Genomic DNA, 24,644 nt, shown 5'->3' on the forward strand with positions numbered 1-24,644 from the left:
CGTCAGAGAGAAGAAATGATATTTTGAGCTTGACCGAAAGGATTTCTGATCTTTTTGTTCTTTGCAGGAGTGTGCCAATGGCCGTGGAACATGAAAAGAAGCTTGAATCGTTTTTGAAATTCAGGGAATAGAAGATGAAAAAGAAAAACGATTTCTAAAATATATAGACTGGATCACAGACATTAGCGCAATTTGTTAAATCTTTTTCTTGCAGTTTTCTTAGTAAAGGTTGTGATATAAAAATTATTTTTTTGTCAATAAAGCATTTCTAGAAAAAGACCAGCATTTGTATAAAAGTGAAGTAGATAACGGCTAGTTGGCTTCATTTTTGTGTTAAAAATATAAGTTCTTTTTGTGGGTGAGCTTGAGAAAAAAATGTACAGATCTGTCTATTGTTTTAGATCTAGAACCCGTCTCTGAGAATTAAAAGGACATTCTTCTAGAAATCCAAAATTTACTTTCAGAGAACGAGTTTTACAAAGGAATTTCATACGAAAAAGCAGAAATTTAACTAACTGTTTGGGAAGGTAGTGCTATTTGTGTAGCTAGGGAATCATGAGCTCCTTTTCTTGGACGTTAAAAAATCAGTTGAATAAATTAGATTTACATGAAAAATATCTGAGCGTTTTCTTGAGTAAAGGCGGTGTTACATGGGACAACTTGCAACGACGATTTTTTGCGCAACAATGTTGCGCGAGAATCGAACACCGTGTAGCATGATACAGGGGACGAATTTTCGCGCAACTTTTGACTCGGCAACACGTTGCGAGTTTTGGAACCCAAGTAAAAAACTCGCAACGTGTTGCCAACATTGTTGTGCACAAAATCGTTGTTGCAAGTTCTCCCCTGTAACACAACCTTAACGAAAACTGACTTGCCATTGATTCTTAACCAATTACATCCAATTACAATTAACTTGTTATCTCAATTAGATAATCAATTAAACATGTAACAGAACTTAATTGGACATTAAGTTCGAAGCAAAGCTAACGAGAGTTGACGCGCTTTTAAGCAGTGCTTCGAAAGTTTTGAAAATGGCGTTTATTACAATTTCAAGTTGGAGCAAAAAATTCCCAAAGGGTAGTTTTTTGACAGCCTTCGGTGTCGGGAGCGCTGCGCTTGCAGTCGCTCTCACGTACAATGCTGTACAGGCCCGTTGCAAAACAACGCAGTTCGATGACCGCGGTTTTCCCGCAATGGCCGACTACCCCGATCTTCGCCACCATAACAATCTCATGGCGAAGCATCTGACGCCCCGGTTGTACAGCAAACTTCGTGACAAAGTTACCGCAAGCGGATTTACGCTGGACGCGGCGATTCAGACCGGGGTCGACAATCCGGGGCATCCCTTTATCCTCACCGTGGGAGCAGTAGCCGGGGATGAAGAGTCGTACGACACTTTCGCGGAGCTTTTTGACCCAATCATTGAAGAGCGACACAATGGCTTCAAGAAAAGCGACGTGCACAAGACTGACCTGGACTCATCCAAGATTAAAGGCGGGAAATTTGACGAGCGCTACGTGTTGTCCTCGCGCGTGCGCACGGGCCGATCGATTCGCGGGTTCAGTTTGCCGCCTCACTGCTCACGCGCAGAGCGAAGAGAAGTGGAGAATATCGTGTGCGAGGCCTTGGACGGTTTGAAAGGTGAGCATCCTTCTTTAAAAGGCTTGTATGGTTCTTCATACAAAAAAATGTTTAAAAGGAATAAAATCGAAAAAAAATTATGTGAAAAGTTAGAAAACAAGTAGGAGAAGAATTGGAAACCTTAGAAGATAACGGATGGGCAAAATTGAACAGGATTGAAAGAGATTGCAAATATTAAAAAATTCTATCGACAGAAATCGAAGTTTGAAACAATTTTAAGAGAACCAGGTCTTTCACGCTCAAGGCAAAAAGAAAGTCTGGTTTTTTTTTTTTCGAAAGGATTTCAGGATGAGAAATTGAACTTTCCTAAGAAAGATAGGCTTATCTGGCAGTTAACCTTTTAAACGAATTTGACTTGAATCCCGCGACCAACTCTACCACGGCCCTTTATTACTATTGGCAGTAAAACGAGTTTTAAGTAAAATCCCCGTTGGTCATTAATCTTTCATAGTTAAGGAAGGATCCAAAATGATACTCTTAAGATATTTTGCGCGCAGTGATTGGTAGACTTATAACGCGCGCAGTGATTGGTAGACTTATAACGCGCGCAGTGATTGGTACACTTATAACGCGCGCAGTGATTGGTAGACTTATAGCGCGCACAGTGATTGGTAGTCTTATAACGCGCACTGTGATTGGTAGTCTTATAACGCGCACAGTGATTGGTAGACTTAAAACGCGCACAGTGATTGATAGACCTTAAACCAATCGAAGTGCAAACAGTCTAAATTATTTTATTAATGGCTAAAAAAATTCAACGTTTATTTTGTAAAAAAATATCCTCTTCGGCTTCTTTCGTCCTTTGAAAACCCAGTTAAAGTTAAGAACTGGAAACAAGCAAAAACACGAGCCGTACATAAGCAGTAACCGACGGCGTTTTTTAAACTAGCTCGAGCAGTTTCGGAAACACGTCTTGTCCAGTGCAGGCGAGTCATTTGGTAAGCGCACGCAATACCACGCTATGTTTTCCGTCGTTATTCAAATAAATTTTCCAAGCAAAGTAGGCATCTTGTAGCTCGACAATGATTTTCGAAAAGTCTTCTTTTTCTTTGCAAGTTTTGACGAAAAAAGACTTTTCGAAACTATCAATGTGTAATACCAAATTTAAGTTATTTAAGCGCGCGCTTTTTCAGTTTCTCATCTATTGACGAGTATTTAGGCCTGGCAAAACGAGGAAACATGTTTCCTAAAATGTTTCCTCGATTTGCCATGTTCCCATGCCGCGCGGATACACGAAATGTTTCTGTCGTGTAGCTTCTTGGAAAGCAAAAATTGACGCTGAAAATAATGCTTCCAGTGTTGCAAAACTGGGCAATATAAGGGAAACATGCGCGCGCTTTGAGTGTTTCTGGAAACATGTTTCCCCACTCCCGCCTCGTTTTGCCAGGCCTTTAAAGAAAAAAGAGTAGATACAATCGCTTTCAAAAACTTTCAGGTAACCTGTCTGGGAGCTATTATCCGCTGAACGGCATGACTGCAGCCGAACAAGAGCAGCTAATCGATGATCACTTCCTGTTTGACAAACCAGTCTCCCCGCTTCTCACGTGCGCTGGCATGGCACGTGACTGGCCTGACGCGCGCGGAATCTTTCACAACGTGGACAAGAACTTCCTCGTTTGGATCAACGAGGAGGACCACACGCGCGTCATTTCCATGGAGAAGGGGGGAGACATGCGCTCAGTGTTTGATCGCTTCTGTAAAGGCCTGAATGATGTGGAGAGACTCATTAAGCGTAAAGGGCACGAGTACATGTGGAATCAACACTTGGGGTATATTCTCACTTGTCCTTCCAATCTTGGAACAGGCCTTAGAGCTGGAGTGCACGTTAAGCTACCTCACATGGCAAAGGTAAGAAAATTTCAGAAGGCTTCTACAACGAAAACGAATTGTTTTGAGTTTTAGTAACATAGACCGCATACGTTCCCTCCCGTTCCCTTAAAGATCTTCTAACGGAAAGCGTGAACGCGAAAGGGGAAAATGGCCGACAAAGTTGTAACGAAATATTCGATGAACTTTAGAGTTATCGCTTTTTACAAGGTAAAATCCAATCAGTCTAGCAATAGAAAAATTCCTGAGATTGTAGGATCCCAAAGATAGTTCACACCCCCTTACCCCATTCCTGTTTCCACCCTACCCCCATCCTTCTATCGCTATGCAAAATCACACAGAGATAACTTTTCGTGTTAAGGGTGAAAACCTAGTTTCGTAAAAACTCATAAGCTGGAAGCTGCTCTTGGTCATTTCAAACCACCAATACTGCCGTTTGCAATACACGAAAAGTTCAAAACGCTTGTACTACCTGCATGGCACTTGCTTAGTTTTATAATACTATGCTCTTCCCCTTTCCAGGATTCGAGATTTGGAGAAATTCTGGACAAGCTGAGGTTGCAGAAACGCGGCACTGGTAAGCCGGAACACATGTTTGTTTTCTTTATACCAAGTAAATGACCAAAGTTCACCAAAAGTCTCCCAGTAGCTCAGTGGCTAGAGCATGGGCGATCAGTGTGTGGAAGCTCGGGGCACTGAGTTTTTTCTTTGTGTACGATCCTGACAACAGGAATTTTACAGGGTTGCCACAGGTCAGGATTTAAAGGTCAGGGACAAAAGTCAAGGAATTTTATTTTGAGTCAGGGAAAATTGAAATTATATCACCGCTGTTGTTATACCATTGAAGACTGGAGAAATATTTCAGGTCAATGTGATCTCAGCGATGTTTTTTCTTTAGGAAATGGAGGCTGGACGCTGCAATTATATCTGGCATTTTGTAATTTAAAGGCCAAGGAAATTTGATTTTTATCAGGGAAACCAGTCAGCTGGAATTTTGGACGAATACCTAAAGTAAAAAAAGACAAACAAACTTTTGAATTATTTCAAACGTGTCTTATGCCTGAAGAGATGGATTTTCTTATGTTTAGCTTTTCAATTTCACGGGAAAATCGAGAAAATATGTAAAAACTCGTGAAGTAGTGGCACTTTCTTGTGCCATGTCGAGGAAAAAGGAGACATCAGATCAGCGCGCGCTCAGGTTGAGGGCATAAGTCAGCGTACACCCATGGGCAAATAGAATATGGACGGTAAATTAACCAATCAGAGCGCGCGCTTTACTTTGGTTGTGCGGTGTTCAGGGTCCCTCTAGTTTTTTTTTTTTTCATAAATTACATCTTTCTCAAACATCTCCCTTTTCAGGTGGTGTTGACACAGCAGCCGTTGGAGGCATTTTTGACATTTCCAACTCTGACCGTCTCGGCTTCTCAGAAGTGCAGCTTGTCCAGATGGTGATTGACGGCGTCAATCTTCTCATCAACATGGAGAAGAGGCTGGAAAAGAACAAGTCCATTGATGACCTCATTCCCAAATAAGGAAGTTGTGACACATGCTGGGTTTTGCATCTGCTTTCTTGCATCGCTTTCTCGCAGCTGTGCTTTTTACTGCTTTATAAACTGAGGCTTGTCGATATTCATAAATTAATGAAGCTAAGCGGTCACCAAACGCGCGCGTGATTTTATAAGAGTGACCGCTGTGCAGTTTAACCGTGGCAGGTTTTGCTTGTCTGGCGGTGGGCTCACTGCACCTTGGCAAGCCGCCTGAAGTGACGAAGCAGAAAACATGCTGTTGTTTAAAAAACGAAATAAAAACGTTAAAAGCTGTACCGGGTTGAATAATTATTTTGCTCGTTTTGGAAATAGCTGGCGAAAACTAAACGGTCCACAAAATCAGGTTAGAGCAGTTTTCAACTGAGTGTCGTAAAACCAAAACCAAGGTAATTACTCTGGCCAATCAGAATCACAAAGAACACAGACAATCCAGTGAACCAATGAAAACTCGAAGCAAATACACGTAGCCGGTACTAAGGGCGGGAAAACGTGCGCGAGTTTACTTCTGATTGGCTGAGGAAGTGGAGCAAGTTCAAGTTTTGAGCCAATCACTAAGCGTAGTAACGTAAAACCAAAGCAAACGCAAATTACTTTCGACACTCAAGTGAAAATCGCACTTATCTTTCCATTCCACAAATATTTCCAAAAAGGCAATAACAGCGTACTCCCGTCCTTCAATTCAACGAAACGAGAAGAGATCAAATGATCAAATACCGAACGTACAATCCAGTAATTAGTGTGTTTGTTATACCCCTCCTGAAAACGGAGCGACTGCCTGTATTCTGGAACTTGCTTCCTCTCCATTAACTAGATTTCGTTGTTGTGCGCTAACACAAGATAGCCCAAGACTTCCTGTTTAAGGCATATGTCATGTCTTTTCGGTATATATAAGAGGTACCTTTTTGCAGTAAAAGGTATACAAAAGGGGTGCCTTTTCTGTCAAAATGTTATATAAAAGGGTTAGGGATAAGACATCGGGGCGGAGCCTCCTCGTACAGAACTTTTTTTAGTAGCCCCCCCCCCCCTCTCCCCCGGGGGGATAAGCGCATGCGTCGGACTCCGGATGATCACATACAGATGTAAAGTCACAAAACTGGTTAACAGTTCCGATCAATAATTGACCATTTGCCTGGACCTCGATGGTATATACTTCTTTGCTTGCGTCACACAGACAATCCAGTAAATGGTCACTTAAGGCTCAGATCGTAGAGGGTTTTAATAACTTGATCTAAATTTACATTTGTTACATACGCTGCTCCGCTAGCAAACATGCGTCTCATCACATGTTTCTTCTCGTCTTTCCAATTCTGTCCTAGAGGAGCTGGATATTTCAAACGAGAAGCTTTCAACATAACTTTATCAACATATCACAACAGTCCCAATCCTCTCCCAAGTAGCATAGAGAGCGGGCCATGGGATTCTGTGCTTCGATCAACGTGACGCAAAACGAAACGAAACATTTAACGAGACGCGTTGAATGCTTGAGGGGATTCAGGTCTAGGAACAAAACTCCCTTCCTCGCTAAAAAATATGGCAATCGGGTGGGGAACAAACCAAACGTTGTTGTTCTCTGAAACTGGCGGTACTTCTTACGGGCTAGTTGATGAACTACATTGTTGACTTCTTTCAGGGTGTCTAGTACCTCTGGACTACTTAGCGTATAATTGTTTCGACAGCCATGCGAAAAATCCTCTGCCTTAGAGAATAAACCAATTACAAAAGGAAATACATCGAATTTGCCTCCATCACGCCTCGCGCATAAACCCTTTGCTACCCTCTTTGAACCAATTTGTTCTCCAATAAATTTCGTTTCCTTACGTGCTGGATGATTCTCCGGTCTGGTCTGAATCGGAATAGTAAGGGTTGATCCGAGTGTCAGGTTGTCGAAAAGTTTTTCCTTTTCAGGACAACTCTGACCGAAATGATCACACAAAAGGACTATAAAAAAACGGCACGAAAAATTGGATTGAGCCCATACCTTAGGGTAAAGGTAGTAAAGTTCGTCTTTGCCAAACCTTTGAGATATCTTTGATTGTGACAAAGACCGTCTTTGATTTTCCGCTTTGGACGCTTATCAAAGCTGTGACAAAGGAATAGTGAAATGTGACTTTTGACTTGGGACAAACATGCCTTTGTCTCGCGTCAAATCTAACTTTGACGCACATCAAATCCCTGTCAAAGGCGATATCAAAGGACTTGCATACCTTTGACATCTGTGTCAAAGATAGTCATCCATATTTGTCTCACCTTTGACGCGAGTCAAAACGGAGCAAATCCAAATTTTTATTGCCGTGATTGAAGCAATATATGACAACGTTGTTCTCACATTAAATCATTTTATTTACAACTTGTCCAGCCTTTTTACGCAATGTAATTCCGATGCGACGAACAACGCTTATTCCTATACCTACATTTGATGGAGGGTCAAATTAATATTTTGCGATTAAGGGTATTGAGAGAGGAAAAGATCTTTAATATTTTACTATTCGTCTGCTGCCGGTTTTTGCACTGTTTTATATACATGCAGTTACGCCCTCGTTAGGCAATAAAACTTGCCACGAACAACTGCAAAGCTATTTTATATTTGTCGTTATCCGTTTGCCGTTTATGTAGTCCTGTCCGGTTCAAAATTTCCGTGTTTCCATCTTCATTTCTAAAGCCAAGTGTTTTATTTGGATGGCGGAACAAGGTCGTTAATAGGTCGGTTATTTTCCAGTCTCATCTCCATGGCAATAAGAAGATTGATGCCGTCAATCACTTTCTGAACAAGTTCTACCTCGGAGAAACCCAGTCTGTCCAAATTGGAAATATCAAAAACACCTCCTTTTGCTGCAGTGTCTACACCTCCTGTTGAGTTAGAAGGTTGTATTGATGAGCATTTTTCAAAGCAATCATTGACATTTAAACTTTACACACAACGCACGTTGTCTTCCCTGTTGTCAACAACAACAACAACAGCAACAATCTTTTTTCGTCGTCTGTCCACACGAGAGTAAAAAAATCGTCGCGCGAAATTGGGGTGAGGCAGATCGAAGGGAAGGGCCCCAGGTTTCGCGCGGCTTTTTCCTGTTTTTGTGCGCTATTCGGAAAGCAGGCGCAGCTCGTAGTCTACGTTCTGCCTCGACCCCAGGCGTCCTCCTTCTTGGTCGTGCACGGTTCGCTTGGCGTGTGCGACGCGCGCACGGTTCGCTTGGCGTGTGGGACTGACGTGCATGGTTCGCTTGGATAGTGGTTGTGGGCCTAATACGGACGGGAATACGGACTAGCTCCCCAACCATCAACCCCCGCGCTCCCTGTTTTTCCGCCTTAACCGGCCGGCCAACCGGCGCCTGGGGACGAGGCAGGTCAACGTTGTTTAAGGGTATTTTAAATAAAGCGTTAACTCTATACAGAGGTATTCGCAGATTCGATGGTTTAGCATTTCTTCTATTAAGGAATTTCAAATACATTTCGCCTTTTAAATCGTACGTTTTCCGCCCGTCTCAAACAGGCAACAAACAAACAATCAAGCAAACAAAGAAACAGAAAACAAAATGAAAAACTTACCAGTGCCACGTTTCTGTAATCGTAACATCTCTAGAACCTCGTCAAATCGCGGATGCTGTAAAATAAGCGCAGTAATCTCCGTGGTGAGATTGTAATCTTACAATTTAACCTTTTCTGACAAAAACCTAAACACCTTTTTTCTTTTTCTTAAAATAAGCGTATTTCCCCAACTCCTTTATCTGCAACATTCTGTTTGTTGAAATTTCCTTCCGCATTTGTACTAAAATAAACAGTTTTTAACATATCAGTCTTGCAGCTAAATTACTCTTATTGAAACGTGTTGGCTAAAACATAACGACAGTAATATGAAATCGGATTGCTTTAAAATGGCATTTAAACCGTACAGTGGAGTCTCTGAGTGTCAGTAGCCTGCGTAAAAGGCGTAGGAAAGGCGTGGGGGAGAGAGGAGGGAGAAAATTGGGGGAGAAAACGGAGGAGGTGATTACCCCACACCCCACATTTATACGCCTGCAGTATGTAGGCAAGGACTAAGGTGTCAGAGGCTTTTCTCGCGCGCGTGCATACCTTCTATTATTTTTGAGCAGTAGTTAATAAAAAAATATAGAACATGAAGAAGGTTAGTACCTTGCCTAGATGTGGTAATCTAATATGCACTCCAGCTCTTAGTCCTGTTCCAAGGTTGGAAGGACAAGTAAGAATATATCCCAAGTGTTGATTCCACATGTACTCGTGCCCTTTACGCTGAATAAGTCTCTCCACTTCATTCAGGCCGCGACAGAAGCGATCAAACACTGCACGCATGTCTCCTCCCTTCTCCATGGAAATGACGCGCGTGTGATCTTCCTCGTTGATCCAAACAAGGAAGTTTTTGTCGACGTTATGCCAGATTCCACGCGCGTCTGGCCAGTCACGTGCCATGCCGGCGCACGTGAGAAGCGGGGAGACTGGTTTGTCAAACAGGAAGTGATCGTCGATCAACTGTTGTTGCTCTTCCGGTGTCATCTCGCTCAGTGGATAGTAGCGACCAGATAAATCACCTGGAAATTGCAACAAATTTTGACTTGTACAATTATTCCATGGCAAGCTATAAAACTTTGTTTCATGTGGCCCATGCTTGGCTTTCCTCACGGGGGCGCGCGCGCATTTGGAAAAAATATCCATCTAGGTAAGTGCACAGACAAGCGCACAGATGACAAAGGCCCGGCAAAACGAGAAAACATTTTTTCCAGAAACATGCTTCCATAATTTTTTCCTCTTTTTGCCATGGTTCCATCCCACGCGAAAACGCAGAATGTTTCTGCGGTGTAGCAGAAGCAATTTTTTTTTTGGAGACAATACTTCCTGTATGGCAAAACTGGGAAACATTAGGGAAACATGCGCGCGCTACGAGTTTTGTGAAAACACGTTTTATCGTTTTGCGAGGCCTTTAACTTCAGCTAAGCAAAGAATACACTCGGGTGGTTAGAAAATAGGATTTTCATCCATAGTCTTTACGTTATCAGCTCCAACTTGTTTAGAATTTAGTGGCAATGCGAGTGCGTCAAATTGTATTCGAGCATTAAGAACGCTATTTTTCCAAAAGCGCGCGGGTACTCTAAAACTAAGGAAAACCCTATGTTTTTCAGTTACCCATGCATATTTTTAATACCATTCTGTACACCAGTTTGCAGTACTTTTTCAAGGTGAGAATTGGCGCAATATTTGGTGTTCGCATTAGAATCAGCTTGAATTACATACCTTTTAGTCCAGCAAGTGCTCTGGTAACAATTTTCTCAATTTTTCTTCTTTCCGCCCTTGAACAATGTGGCGGCAAACTAAGGCCCTTGATGGATCTGCCAGTCCGAACACGGGAAGACAGCACATACTTTGCATCAAACTTTCCGCCGCGAATTTTGGACGAGTCCAGGTCAGTCTTGTGCAAATCCGTTTTTTTGAAGCCATTGTGGCGCTCTTCAATGATTGGGTCAAAAAGTTCTGCGAAAGTGTCGTACGACTCTTCATCCCCGGCTACTGCTCCCACGGTGAGGATAAAGGGATGCCCTGGATTATCCACTCCTGTTTGAATGGCCTTGTCTAGTGTAAATCCACTCGCTGTCTTTCTGTCTCGTAGTTTAGTGTATAGTCGTGGTGTCAGATGTTTTGACATCAAGTTGTTGTACTGGCGCAGGTCAGGATAATCCGCTATCGGGATGAAACTTTGTTTGGATTTTTTGCCGCGCGCTGAGGAACACCAGCTGAATTTGTAAATGCCGAATCCCAAGGCGATAGCGCCAACAGCCGCGGCACCATATATGACATTTTTGTCGTTTTGAAGTAAAGAACAAATGGCCGACATGGCGAACTTAGCTTGGAGGAGACATGTGAATGGTCCACCCAAATGTAAGTGATTTGAGCAAATCGTAATTAGAGTAAATTATTACGTCATGAATTGAAGTGGAAAATTAATTTCAAGGAAATGTATTACATGATTGTAGCAAATTCAGTTATCCAACCCTTTTACCTTCAGAGTCAAGCCTTAAATAATGTTATCTAGTTCAAAGATTTTAGTCTTAAAAATTCCAACGCCCTCTTCTTTCTCTCAATATATCTATGCAACGTATGAATTAGCACGTCTCTCCCCAGTCCCCCTCGAAAATTCAAATAAAGACTTTTAGCGGTATTTTCTTATACCATTCGTTGTTCAGCTTGTTCAAGAGATGATGATCTGAGAGCGATGTCTGACATTTACGAGGGCCCCGGGGATCAGGTCCATGTTTCCTTGCTTCCAACAAAATTTTCCTTGTGTTCCCTAAAAGCACTTCTTCTATTTTTGCGTTCCATGTTCCTTTTAAATATGTGCTTTTGTTCAAATGTTCTCAGAATTATTTTTCTTTTGTTTTCATGTTTCCAAAAAGTTTTAAATCCCCATGTTCCCTGAAACCCCTGGGGAGGCTGAACTGCAGACTGCAGACCAAACCATCACCATTATTGAGAGCTAACCATAAACATGGAAACTAGAGTGTTATCAAGCTACTGCTTTCATGAGGGACGGCGGAGATTTCTCCAGGTGGGGGGCTACTAGTGACTTGAAGTGGGGGGGCAGAGACCCCAGAGGGAGGGGGGGCAGCCCCCCAGCCCCCCGCCCGCCGCCCGACCTGGGGCAGAGCAGGCTAACCAGAGCCTGTTCAGGCCAACCAGAGGAGCGATGTCAGACAGCCCAAGAAGGGACCCCTAATCTAGTATAGTTTCATGCCATGCTTGAACAAGTTGTATTTAGCTACTTCTGATTGGGGTTCCATACTCTCCAAATTTATTGTTTTTGAGACAAAAAAAGACTGCTCTACAACATTTTACAGTGTTAGTTTATTTGCTTACAAGCACATTTTCATTCCATAGTACTATCCGAGATATCTGCATCCAAGTTCATGAAATGCTTTGCATAATTTCCTAGATGACACACAAAAGCTTGAAAGACATATTAAAACCATTAGAACCACTACACAAAATTGGCTGAGCAACATGCATTGTTATATTGAACACATTATTAAAGAAGGAAGTATAAATACAAGGGTTTTCCATAATGTTTTTCCTCTAAATTCTGCAAATATCTTTCCATACATGTTTTGTTCAACATCTGTATGATCATGTTCCCAAACTTTGCAGACGATAATCACAGCATATTTTACACTAACTTAATACAATAAACCACTACGATAACTATTAAAAGACTAAAAAACTGAGCAGTGGTTTTTTCCTACAAGTCTAGCTTTTTTTTTTTTTTTTGGGGGGGGGGGAGGGTTTACTGTGTATTTTCCAAGGCCCCTCTCCCCCTCAACAAACAGTCCAAACATTTCTGGGAGCTGCCTTTTAACTGTTGTTAGTATATACCACACAAAAGTGAAAAGTGCATTTCGTGCACGCTGATTGGTTAACTTGGAGGTGATTAGCAAAGTACTATTCACCTCCGAGCAGCTAAAGAGAAACAAACTGCCTTTGCATGTCCCTTTGTTTACCGAAAGTGATGTTTTAGTCCGCTAGTTATTCAACTTGTGTGGTATCCACCAAAACAATTATTCACCTCAGTGTCGGTGAATGTGGTGTATATTTACCTCGCCAGTTTGCAGCTCGGTAAATATCCACCACAATTCATCTCCTCTTTGGTGAAAAATTGTTAACAATATTATTATTTTGCTTTTTTGAATGTCCCCCAGGTTATTTTTTCCAACAATAATGAGCAGTCTCTTAGGGGCCTTATTATGCCTACTCCTGGTATCTTCACATATTTTTAGCCTTTCTCAACCTAATTTTCTCAAAGAGGCTTAAAAGATTTGAGTGTGAGTATAAGAAGGCATGAATAGTTATCAATACATGTCTAACATAACATGATTATGATGTTTGTTTGTCCATAATTGTCTTAGTGAGTTAATGCATGGTGTCTTTTTAACACAGCATTGCAAAGCGACTCTGCTGAATCTCATTACATCTGTTCACAAATTACTGTTCTGAAGCCAGATCACTAGCGGCACCTTAGTTTGATTTGTTACCAATCTGCAGCTCCAGGTGCCAGGTAATCTTTTCTCCCAATGTTACCAGCTTGTTTGGTTTGCATTGCTTCCAACTTAGGACACTCAGTAATTCTATGTCCAAGACCACCACAATACGCACAGCCACGTTCCTCTCCAAGGTCAAGGTAGCCTTCATTCTCTGCCTGCAATGCTGCGAGAACTGGAGGGATTTTCTGCTTAGCCTCTAACAACAAGTGCTTCAGATCCAACAACACCGATTCATCGCAAGATTTGTTGATGAAAGTGGTAGCAACTCCAGTCTTGCCGCAGCGACCAGTACGACCGATCCTGTGAACATAGTTCTCAATGTCTTCAGGCATGTCATAGTTAATCACATGCTGAATATCAGGGAAGTCAAGACCTTTGGATGCAACATCAGTAGCCACCATGACATCTTTCTTGCTCTCTCTAAAGCTTCTCATTGCACTCTCCCTTTCTTCTTGATCTTTGTCACCATGTATAGCCACAGCTTCTACTCCTTTCAACAGCAAATATTCATGGATATCATCCACATCTGCTTTTTTCTCAGCAAAAATTAGCACCGGAGGAGTGGTTTTCTGTAAACACTCCAAAAGATAAACAACTTTGGCCTCCTGCTTCACATATTCAACTTCTTGAATGACGTCAAGGCTTGCAGCTCCGGCTCTTCCTACATTGACAGTGACTGGCTTGACCAGAGCACTCTTTGCAAAGTTCTGAATCTTCTTGGGCATGGTTGCACTGAACAGGAGTGTCTGTCGCTGAGACTTGAAGTAAGAAAAGATTGTTCTGACATCTTCTTCAAAGCCCATATCGATCATGCGATCGGCTTCATCAAGAACCAGATATCGGCACACATCTAAATTAATCATCTTTTTCCCCAACATGTCCATTAATCGACCAGGTGTGGCGACCATCATGTGAACACCTCTCTTGACAACTTCCAGTTGATCCTTCACTGAAGTTCCACCAATGCAGAGAGCAGATCGCAGGGAAGGAAAACCATCCAGTTCCAAGGCTCGTGTAAATTCTGAAATCACTTCAAATGTTTGTCGTGCCAGTTCTCTCGATGGCACTACTATGAGTCCATAAGGTCCTTCTTGTCTCTGAAATGGAAGAGCCTTCTCTTGTTCCAAGCTGAACATGATGATTGGAAGCGTGAACACCAATGTTTTACCGGAACCTGTGAAAGCGATTCCAATCATGTCCCTGCCAGTAAGAACAGCTGGTATGCCCTGGATCTGAATTGGTGTCGGGTGAGTAATACCTTTTCTCTTCAGTGTGTTTATGACCGCTCGAGGGAATTTCATCTCCTTGAATGTCTTGATTGGAGGTGGTATGTCTTCTCCCTCGACTAAAATATGCCACTTCTTCCTGACCTTCTCAAATTTCTCTGGAGGATATGACTTAAAATACCTTGGAGGACGCCATCCAGTCTTGATGGAATCAGTGTAAACAATTCCTTTTGCAATTTCACCGACAGCCATCAAAACTGTTTTCTCAGCAATGTTTTCCAAGATCTTCTCCTCTTCTTTAAGTTGTTTCTCATAGTCAGTCTCCTTTTCTGCCTCGGCGATCTTTTTGAGCTCGCTGTGTTGATCTAATAAACTGACATTTGTTTTCAAACCAATTGGAGCTTCCTCGAGTTTTTCTTTCTCCACCGAAGACGTTTGTGCCAGACTGTGGACATTTTCCACCGGTTCCACTGGTTCTGCCTTCCTTTTCAAACTCTTTTCTCGTTTTTCAAGCTCAAGTCTTCTTCTTTCTTTCAACGGAACATAAAGTTCTTCGTCCTCGTCATCCGACATCTGCATCTCCTCTAACCTTTCCTCGTGTCGCCTCTTCCTTTCCATTCTCTGAAGAAAGTTTACTCTCACCAAATTCCTCTTGTTCTAATATGTTTGATTCTTTTCCCACAGAATTCAAGAGAAGAGAACTTTGTAGAGACCTAAATACAAAAAGACACGATCAAGCTTCAACCTTTCTAAACGTCGATTTCAACGATTTGTCGTTCTAGAGCCCGCTATACTTATGGTCAGCACCAAGATCACGCGTAGATACGTCATGTAGTTAACATATAGTGGTTTGACTAAATCCCATATAAGGAATATATAGGAGAGGATACACAGCACTAAACAGCTGTATATGGCCATACAAAAGCTATACATAGCCCTACATAGCCCTACATAGCCGTACATAGCCCTACATAGTCCTACATAGCCCTACATAGCCCTACATAGTCGTACATAGCCGTACATAGCCCTACATAGCCGTACATAGCCCTACATAGCCGTACATAGCCCTACATAGCCGTACATAGCCGTACATAGCCCTACATAGCCGTACATAGCCCTACATAGTCCTACATAGCCCTACATAGCCCTACATAGCCGTACATAGCCCTACATAGCCGTACATAGCCCTACATAGCCCTACATAGCCCTACGTAGCCGTACATAGCCGTACATAGCCCTACATAGTCCTACATAGCCCTACATAGCCCTACATAGTCGTACATAGCCGTACATAGCCGTACATAGCCGTACATAGCCGTACATAGCCGTACATAGCCCTACATAGCCGTACATAGCCGTACATAGCCCTACATAGCCGTACATAGCCCTACATAGTCCTACATAGCCCTACATAGCCCTACATAGCCGTACATAGCCCTACATAGCCGTACATAGCCCTACATAGCCCTACATAGCCCTACGTAGCCGTACATAGCCGTACATAGCCCTACATAGCCCTACATAGCCCTACATAGCCGTACATAGCCCTACATAGCCGTACATAGCCCTACATAGCCCTACATAGTCGTACATAGCCCTACATAGCCCTACATAGTCGTACATAGCCGTACATAGCCGTACATAGCCGTACATAGTCCTACATAGTCGTACATAGCCGTACATAGCCGTACATAGCCCTACATAGCCCTACATAGCCCTACATAGCCCTACATAGCCCTACATAGCCCTACATAGCCCTACATAGCCGTACATAGCCCTACATAGTCCTACATAGCCGTACATAGCCCTACATAGCCGTACATAGCCCTACATAGCCCTACATAGTCCTACATAGCCCTACATAGCCCTACATAGCCCTACATAGCCCTACATAGTCCTACATAGCCCTACATAGCCCTACATAGCCCTACATAGCCCTGCATAGCCCTACATAGCCCTACATAGCCGTACATAGCCGTACATAGCCCTACATAGTCCTACATAGCCGTACATAGCCCTACATAGCCGTACATAGCCCTACATAGCCCTACATAGCCCTACATAGCCCTACATAGCCCTACATAGCCGTACATAGCCGTACATAGCCCTACATAGCCGTACATAGCCCTACATAGTCCTACATAGCCCTACATAGCCCTTCATAGTCGTACATAGCCGTACATAGCCCTACATAGCCGTAAATAGCCGTACATAGCCCTACATAGCCGTACATAGCCCTACATAGTCCTACATAGCCGTACATAGCCCTACATAGCCGTACATAGCCGTACATAGCCCTACATAGCCCTACATAGCCCTACATAGCCCTACATAGTCGTACATAGCCGTACATAGCCGTACATAGCCCTACATAGCCGTACATAGCCGTACATAGCCCTACATAGTCCTACATAGCCCTACATAGCCCTACATTGCCCTACATAGCCGTACATAGCCGTACATAGCCGTACATAGCCCTACATAGTCCTACATAGCCCTACATAGCCCTACATAGCCCTACATAGCCTTACATAGCCCTACATAGCCCTACATAGCCCTACATAGCCGTACATAGCCCTACATAGTCCTACATAGCCCTACATAGCCCTACATAGCCTTACATAGCCCTACATAGCCCTACATAGCCGTACATAGCCCTACATAGCCCTACATAGCCGTACATAGCCTTACATAGCCCTACATAGCCCTACATAGTCCTACATAGCCCTACATAGCCCTACATAGCCTTACATAGCCCTACATAGCCGTACATAGCCGTACATAGTCGTACATAGCCCTACATAGCCGTACATAGCCGTACATACTCCTACATAGCCCTACATAGCCCTACATAGCCCTACATAGCCCTACATAGTCCTACATAGCCCTACATAGCCTTACATAGTCGTACATAGCCGTACATAGCCCTACATAGCCCTACATAGCCCTACATAGCCGTACATAGCCCTACATATCCCTACATAGCCCTACATAGCCCTACAGTGGACCCCCCTATTCACACCCTCCTACATAGCCGTACATAGCCGTACATAGCCATACATAGCCCTACATAGCCCTACATAGCCCTACTTAGCCGTACATAGCCCTACATAGCCGTACATAGTCCTACATAGCTATACATAGCCGTACATAGCCCTACATAGCTATTTTTTATTTATTATTATTTTTTCTTTTTTATTGATAGTCACACATATATAGTTATATTACAATGCAGTTAATGGTAAAGCTACGTAATAATAAATTACAGTGGAGAATAAAGAGAAGAGAGAAAAAAAGAACTGAGAAGGAGTATGGATACTCCGTATACAAGTTTTAACCTAAGTTTTCTAGCATGTACTTACTTAAAATTCTACTTACAAAATCTGTTATAAGGAGAGACTTATTATGCAACTTATTGGTATAAATAAAATATCGGGCATATAGCAAGGTAAAATTAAGTTTTTTTCACTAGCTTCTTATTAGGTAGGTTGGAAGTAACCCCAAATAAATATATCTGAACTGACGGCATGAAGATAGACTGATTGCAGTTATTAAACCATTGCACCACTTTTGACAAGAAGTCTTTAGTAAAATGACAATTTGAGAAGGTGTGTTCTATCGAATCTGGTTCTCCACAATATAAACACTCGCTGTCGTCTTTAAACCAAAAATGCAGAGTTTTTTTTTAGTAACAACAACTCGATGCAGAAATTTAAATTGGATCTCTCAGCTTGTTTTCTTTGGAAACCTGTTGAAGTGATCTGAAAATTCTTTCCCACTGTTCTGCCTTTATTGGCAAGGATTTACCCCATTTCATCGGTCCAGTATGTGAACAATTATGAACTTTCGTATTCAAAAACCTGTAAAAATCCTTTATCTTGGCTGTTTCAAAATTTACCTTAGTTGAATCATCAAGTTTGAAAATTGAGTTGTTTTCCAAAAAGATATTCTTAGGAAAAGATTGTAGGCAATTGTTCCTTGTCCTAGACAGCAAACTGTTTGGAATTGCACTAGCAACTTGATAGTAATTTAAAAAGTTAGTTTTACATTTTTATTTCGTTTTAAATGCTTTATATGAGAGCAGCTGGCCTTGTTCATCTAACAGGTCACTGATGGAGATAATCCCTTTTGAGAACCATTCGTTGATAAAAAATGTTTTGCCATCTATTAGTGTTTCTCGGTTGTTAAATAAAGCCATTTGCCCCAGATCATATTTATAAAGAGTTTTAAGCTCGTCGAAGAAGAATAGCATGTCCTTATAAAAAGTTGGTAGTTTAGAATTCAGCAGAGATACATCATAATTACATCGTAATAAGAAGTTCAGTCCACCTAGCTTTCTCAGGAAATAGTCGGGTACAGATTTCCAGTTGAAATTTCCTTGTTTCAACAGACGTGGAATCCATGCCAGACGCATAGCCTTTATCATTAAATCGAGGTCGGGCATGCGAAGTCCCCCTTTCTCATAATCTTGATATAAGCTCTCTCTTTTAATTTTATCTCTTTTTTTGTTCCAAAGAAAACTGAAGAGTTTCTTTTTGACAATTTGGGTAGTATCCTTAGGCACACTGATGTTAGATGCTGAGTATAGAATTTGTGACAATCCTAAACATTTTACAATCAACACTTACTTGTTTACCGCTGTTTGTTTCATATTTTTAATGTAGTTACGATGGCCTAAAACAAAGAGTCCTTAGCTTATGAGCATCCCTGATACTAGTGTTTCTCAGCATTAATATTAAAATAAAAAAATAAAACATAATATATGTAACAAAAAATACTAAGAGAAACTATGTACAAATGAAATGCTATATGAGAGTCTATGTACAAATTGTGTCTGTCATTTTCTTCATATCCTTGTTTAAATTATTCCATACGATCCACAAGTGGTAAAACAGCTCTGCGCCAGTACTGCTTGGGCGTGTCTGCTGATACTCCCCCATTGACGCGGTGTTCTTTGGCTAAAGCTATTCGCGGCATTTTTTGTTTTATCCACATTCGGCTGCCATTTCCTTTGCGCGCTCATAAAGTTCCTACCAAATCATCGGGTCAGAAAAAGTTTAGAGAAAAAAACACCATAACGCGTAGAAAAATTACACTACTTTGAAACCCTTTGCATTTCTTCTTTAATGTAAAAAAATCTGGGAAATTCTGATAAGCAGTTGCGTACTTTGTAGGCAGATACGCCCCTGTTTTTACACCACGATATTTAAAGGAGCGCTGACTGGCAGCAATTCTGCAAGATGGAGTCATTTAAGGCTGCCTCTTTGTCTTCTTCGCTGTCAGGGATAGTAGACCAAGTACATTAATTGTCTCAAAAATAGCACGACCCGGATCATTGACCAGCAGTCTTTGATTTACATCTAGCCATCAATGTGATCTTGAAACTGCACAAATATGATCATATGATCAAAACAAACCTGGCTGCAAATTGTGAACAAGCTGAAGCTTACATATGGTAGTCGCTAACGTATCACTCCAATAATGACTGGATAGTTGCAAGGGGAAACTTCTTGAGCATTCAATTTATTTGTACTCCGATTATATATGGTAAAATACAAAACTAGCATTAATCCTCGTTGCTGACAGAATACGATTTGAGTTCAAGTCGTTAAATTAATGGTTAATACACGAGTATTTAAAACAGCTTTTTAAAAATTTCATTAGCAAAAATGCAGCTGAGAAACAAAAGGATGTTTCGGGAATTGCTCAAAATACAGATTCGGATATTTGCAATTCGTTTTGAAAAAAAGAAATCTAACGCAGAAAGAAATATTTAATTTAGCTTTATGGGTCCTTTATCAAAAAGCTAGATAGAATGAACTCGCCAATAGACGCAACCCCAGAAGATTAATAAGTGAGGCCAGGAAACTGAAAATTGAATGAAATTAATTTGCCTTGTAGAAATCCAAATGCTCCATCGTTCGGCATATAGTTAAATGAGGGTCCCGAAGGGTTAAAATAGGAAATGGGATTTGCCTATTTTGACTGGCATTTGCCTTTATTTTCACTGGACAAAAATGGGAATGGGAAGCGTGTCAGTACATGACTAAACCAGCATATTTTGCGCTCTATAATGTTATGTTCTTTAAGTCCGGCACTGAATAGTTAAAACGCTTGTAATTGATTAAGTTACTCAACAGAACAGCTATGACTGAGGATCGGCAAAAATGGAATATTTAAAAGAAGTGACAGCAAGTTGTTGTCAGTCAGGGTAGTGGTAGGTATGGGATTAATACTTGATAGCTTTGGTTAAAGCTACAAAAAATTTCTATTATTTTCTCTTCTACAAGACAAATGATAATAACTAGCAGAACATGTATCATATAGACTCTTGGTTTTAGGCCATCGTAACTTGATTAAAAATATAACACAAACAGCGGTGATAAACATTATGAAAAATCACATATTACTAAACTTGACGTTTCGTATGCTAAGCTACATACATTTTCAAAAGTATGACCGTTAAAATTTTGGCAACTATTTATATATTAAAAAACAAACGTTCACTGGCTAAAAAGATTAAAAACAATGAGCTTTCGGCTGTCGCTCTACAGCCTTTATCCGTCGAAGGCTGTAGAGCGACAGCCGAAAGCTCATTGTTTTTAATCTTTTTAGCCAGTGAACGTTTGTTTTTTATTATGTCTTATCCTGGCTGCGCTTCAATCTTTTATTTATATATTGTTATGAAAGGGTTCTGGAACCTAGACTGAGACAATTGATCTTCAGCAGTAACTTAATATTTACATTTCAGTTAATAAAGTAACAACCTTTCACTGCCGACATTGGCATTAAAAGAAGGTTGTAGTACTTGAATGTATAAGGTCTCCTTAATTTTGCAGTGGAGGTCAGTTTTGCCTGACGCAAGGATTTCAAAATGATCCCATTTGATGTTGTTGTTTTTATGTGGTCAGCAATAGGTGATGGGTGGTCGCATTTAGTGAGAGCCTTAACTTAGCTGAGCCCATACCTTTGAGAGGAGCTTCCATCAAGACACTGGCAGCTAGCGGGAATGACTTCAATCAGGTATCCCTCAACAGCACTACCGGACGAAACGAAGCCTTTACAGGCAATACTAAAATTTGTCAAGGCCTGAAAGTTACGATTTTTGTAATATTAATCGCGCCATCCTTTTCAATAAGGCCCGCATCGATTTCCGCGTCCTTTTTTTCTTGGGAAGACAACGATTCTGAACCTTGTGATCCTTGCGACATCTTCGCGAGAAAGCGATTTTAACAGACAGAAATGTAGGGCTATGTAGGGCTATAAACAGTGAACTGGAACTACTTTTTCTCGACATCAAGCTGACAATTGAAAACAACACCCTACAGACGTCCGTGCACTACAAAGAAACAGATACACACAATTACCCCCATCACACGTCACTCCATCCGGATCATTGTAAAAAGGCAATCCCATATAGCCAGTTTCTTCCACTTCGCCGAATCTGTTCTGATAATGATGATTTTGTAGCCAGAACCTCGGAAATGAAGACCTTCTTCCTGGCGCGTGGTTACCCCGAAGCCTCACTCGACAACGACCTACGCAGGGTATCAACTGTCCGCCGAGACGACTTACTAACACCACCATCACACCGGGACGACAACGCAGAGAATAGAGTGCCGCTCGTATTAACGTACAACCCCTTCAACACCGGCACAAAACGCATCCTGCTGGAAAACTTTGACATATTGTCCACTGATCCTGAGACACGCAGGATTTTCACCGAGTTCCCCCTTGTGTCGTATCGAAGGGACAAAAACCTCAGGGATGCCCTCGTGCACTCCTCTGGATACACGCACTCAGTCGCCGGAACTTATCCCTGCCGACATCCTCGTTGCCTGACGTGCAAGTACACCACACCCCAAACTAACGTACAGGGCCCCAAGAGCGACTATACCATCCGTGATCGCTTCACCTGTCAGTCTGAAAATGTTGTCTATTGCATCGTCTGTCGCCGTTGTTCGGTCCTATACATCGGTGAGACTGGGAGGCGCCTCAGGAAACGTTTCAGTGAGCACTTGCGAAGTATCCGTAACCACTCTCCTGGCCTCCCGGTGGCTGAACATTTCAACTCAGCCTCCCACTCACTCGACGACATAGCGGTTTGTGGCCTGAAACAGTGCAGTGGCGACAACACGCGCCGGAAACAGCAGGAAATGAGACTGATTTTCGAGCTCGGTTCTCTCAGACCAAGCGGACTGAACATTAATTTCAGTTTTATTTGACTAAAAATGCGCATATCAACAACATGCACCGTACATTTCATTTGTACATCAATCCATAATTAAAAGACTGTGTAAATTTCGCGCGCGCTCTTATTGCGCGCGCTAGCCGTTTGTTTTTCGTATGGCGCAACTCGCTTTTTTACATCGGCATTTTTACATTACACTGAAGAAGGGCTCTGCCCGAAACGTCTGTAAATATTAATTTTATGACACTTAAAAGAGTTTTTTCTCGAATGTTTTTACTATGTAGGGCTATGTACGGCTATGTGTGGCTATGTACGGCTATGTAGGGCTATGTACGGCTATGAAGGGCTATGTAGGGCTATGTAGGGCTATGTACGGCTATGTAGGGCTATCTAAGGTTATGTAGGGCTATGTAGGGCTATGTAGGGCTATCTATGGCTATGTACGGCTATGTACGGCTATGTAGGGCTATGTAGGAATATGTACGGCTATGTACGGCTATGTACGGCTATGTACGGCTATGTACGGCTATGTACGGCTATGTAGGGCTATGTAGGGCTATGTATGGCTATGTACGGCTAGGTACGGCTATGTAGGGCTATGTAGGACTATGTACGGCTATGTACGGCTATGTATGGCTATATACGGCTATGTACGGCTATGTACGGCTATGTAGGGCTATGTAGGGCTATGTAGGGCTATGTAGGGCTATGTAGGGCTATGTAGGGCTATGTACGGCTATGTAGGGCTATGTACGGCTATGTACGGCTATGTACGGCTATGTACGGCTATGTAGGGCTATGTACAGCTATGTACGGTTATGTATGGCTATGTAGGGCTATGTAGAGCTATGTAGGGCTATGTAGGGCTATGTAGGGCTATGTATGGCTATGAAGGGCTATGTAGGGCTATGTAAGGCTATGTACGGCTATGTACGGCTATGTATGGCTATGTACGGCTATGTAGGGCTATGTAGGGCTATGTAGGGCTATGTAGCGCTATGTAGGGTTATGTAGGGCTATGTAGGGCTATGTAGGGCTATGTAGGTCTATGTAGGGCTATGTAGGGCTATGTATGGCTATGTACGGCTATGTACAGCTATGTAGGGCTATGTAGGGCTATGTAGAGCTATGTAGGGCTATGTAGGGCTATGTAGGTCTATGTAGGGCTATGTATGGCTATGTACGGCTATGTACAGCTATGTAGGGCTATGTAGGACCTATGTACGGCTATGTACGGCTACGTACGGCTATGTAGGGCTATGTAGGGCTATGTAGGGCTATGTATGGTTATGTAGGGCTATGTAGGGTTATGTAGGGCTATGTAGGGCTATGTAGGACTATTTACGGCTTTGTAGGGCTATGTAGGGCTATGTAGGGCTATGTAGGGCTATGTAGGACTATTTACGGCTATGTAGGGCTATGTAGGGCTATGTAGGGCTATGTAGGACTATGTAGGGCTATGTACGGCTATGTACGGCTATGTACGGCTAGGTAGGGCTATGTAGGGCTATGTAGGGCTATGTAGGGCTATGTAGGGCTATGTAGGACTATGTAGGACTATGTAGGGCTATGTAGGGCTATGTAGGGCTATGTAGGGCTATGTAGGACTATGTACGGCTATGTAGGGCTATGTACGGCTATGTAGGGCTATGTAGGGCTATGTAGGGCTATGTACGGCTATGTAGGGCTATGTACGGCTATGTACGGCTATGTACGGCTATGTACGGCTATGTAGGGCTATGTAGGGCTATGTAGGGCTATGTATGGCTATGTACGGCTAGGTACGGCTATGTAGGGCTATGTAGGACTATGTACGGCTATGTACGGCTATGTATGGCTATATACGGCTATGTACGGCTATGTACGGCTATGTACGGCTATGTAGGGCTATGTAGGGCTATGTAGGGCTATGTAGGGCTATGTACGGCTATGTAGGGCTATGTACGGCTATGTACGGCTATGTACGGCTATGTAGGGCTATGTACAGCTATGTAGGGCTATGTAGGGCTATGTAGGGCTATGTAGCGCTATGTAGGGTTATGTAGGGCTATGTAGGGCTATGTAGGGCTATGAAGGGCTATGTAGGGCTATGTATGGCTATGTACGGCTATGTACAGCTATGTAGGGCTATGTAGGACCTATGTACGGCTATGTACGGCTACGTACGGCT

The 24,644-nt window shown here is 42.3% G+C and overlaps 5 protein-coding genes across 7 annotated transcripts in view; 3 read left to right on the forward strand and 2 right to left on the reverse strand.

Moving 5' to 3' along the window:
- Nucleotides 1-615, forward strand: part of LOC144638145 (nucleoporin NDC1-like) — a 58,029-nt gene extending 57,414 nt beyond the window's left edge. For all 3 annotated transcript variants that reach the window (XM_078497338.1, XM_078497339.1, XM_078497337.1), the window contains exon 23: nt 68-615. In XM_078497338.1, coding sequence (XP_078353464.1) covers nt 68-131 — 64 coding nt within the window. In that variant the 3' untranslated portion in view covers nt 132-615. The remainder of the gene's footprint in view (nt 1-67) is intronic.
- Nucleotides 616-959: 344 nt separating this feature from the next.
- On the forward strand, nt 960-5,293 carry LOC144638203 (creatine kinase B-type-like). Its single transcript, XM_078497409.1, has 4 exons — nt 960-1,644; nt 3,080-3,492; nt 3,994-4,048; nt 4,831-5,293. The coding sequence occupies exons 1-4, from the start codon at nt 1,035-1,037 to the stop codon at nt 5,001-5,003; spliced, it is 1,251 nt and encodes a 416-aa protein (XP_078353535.1). The 5' UTR covers nt 960-1,034; the 3' UTR covers nt 5,004-5,293.
- Nucleotides 5,294-7,337: 2,044 nt separating this feature from the next.
- Nucleotides 7,338-10,913, reverse strand: LOC144638073 (creatine kinase B-type-like). The gene is made up of 4 exons (XM_078497173.1): nt 10,263-10,913; nt 9,150-9,562; nt 8,565-8,619; nt 7,338-7,865 (listed from the first exon to the last, which is right to left on the reverse strand). The coding sequence occupies exons 1-4, from the start codon at nt 10,858-10,860 to the stop codon at nt 7,687-7,689; spliced, it is 1,245 nt and encodes a 414-aa protein (XP_078353299.1). The 5' UTR covers nt 10,861-10,913; the 3' UTR covers nt 7,338-7,686.
- A 936-nt stretch (nt 10,914-11,849) lies between these two features.
- LOC144637710 (putative ATP-dependent RNA helicase DDX41) lies at nt 11,850-15,023 on the reverse strand. The gene has a single exon (XM_078496779.1). It carries the CDS (start codon nt 14,899-14,901, stop codon nt 13,045-13,047), a length of 1,857 nt encoding a protein of 618 aa, XP_078352905.1. The 5' UTR covers nt 14,902-15,023; the 3' UTR covers nt 11,850-13,044.
- A 4,500-nt stretch (nt 15,024-19,523) lies between these two features.
- LOC144639078 (uncharacterized) lies at nt 19,524-22,508 on the forward strand. The gene is made up of 2 exons (XM_078498336.1): nt 19,524-19,580; nt 21,504-22,508. Exons 1-2 carry the CDS (start codon nt 19,524-19,526, stop codon nt 22,506-22,508), a joined length of 1,062 nt encoding a protein of 353 aa, XP_078354462.1.
- The last annotated feature ends 2,136 nt before the right edge of the window (nt 22,509-24,644 follow it).

The sequence above is a fragment of the Oculina patagonica genome, chromosome 14 (genome assembly GCF_052425735.1).
Source record: "Oculina patagonica isolate OP01 chromosome 14, crgOcupat, whole genome shotgun sequence".
NCBI classification, from domain to species: domain Eukaryota; kingdom Metazoa; phylum Cnidaria; class Anthozoa; order Scleractinia; family Oculinidae; genus Oculina; species Oculina patagonica.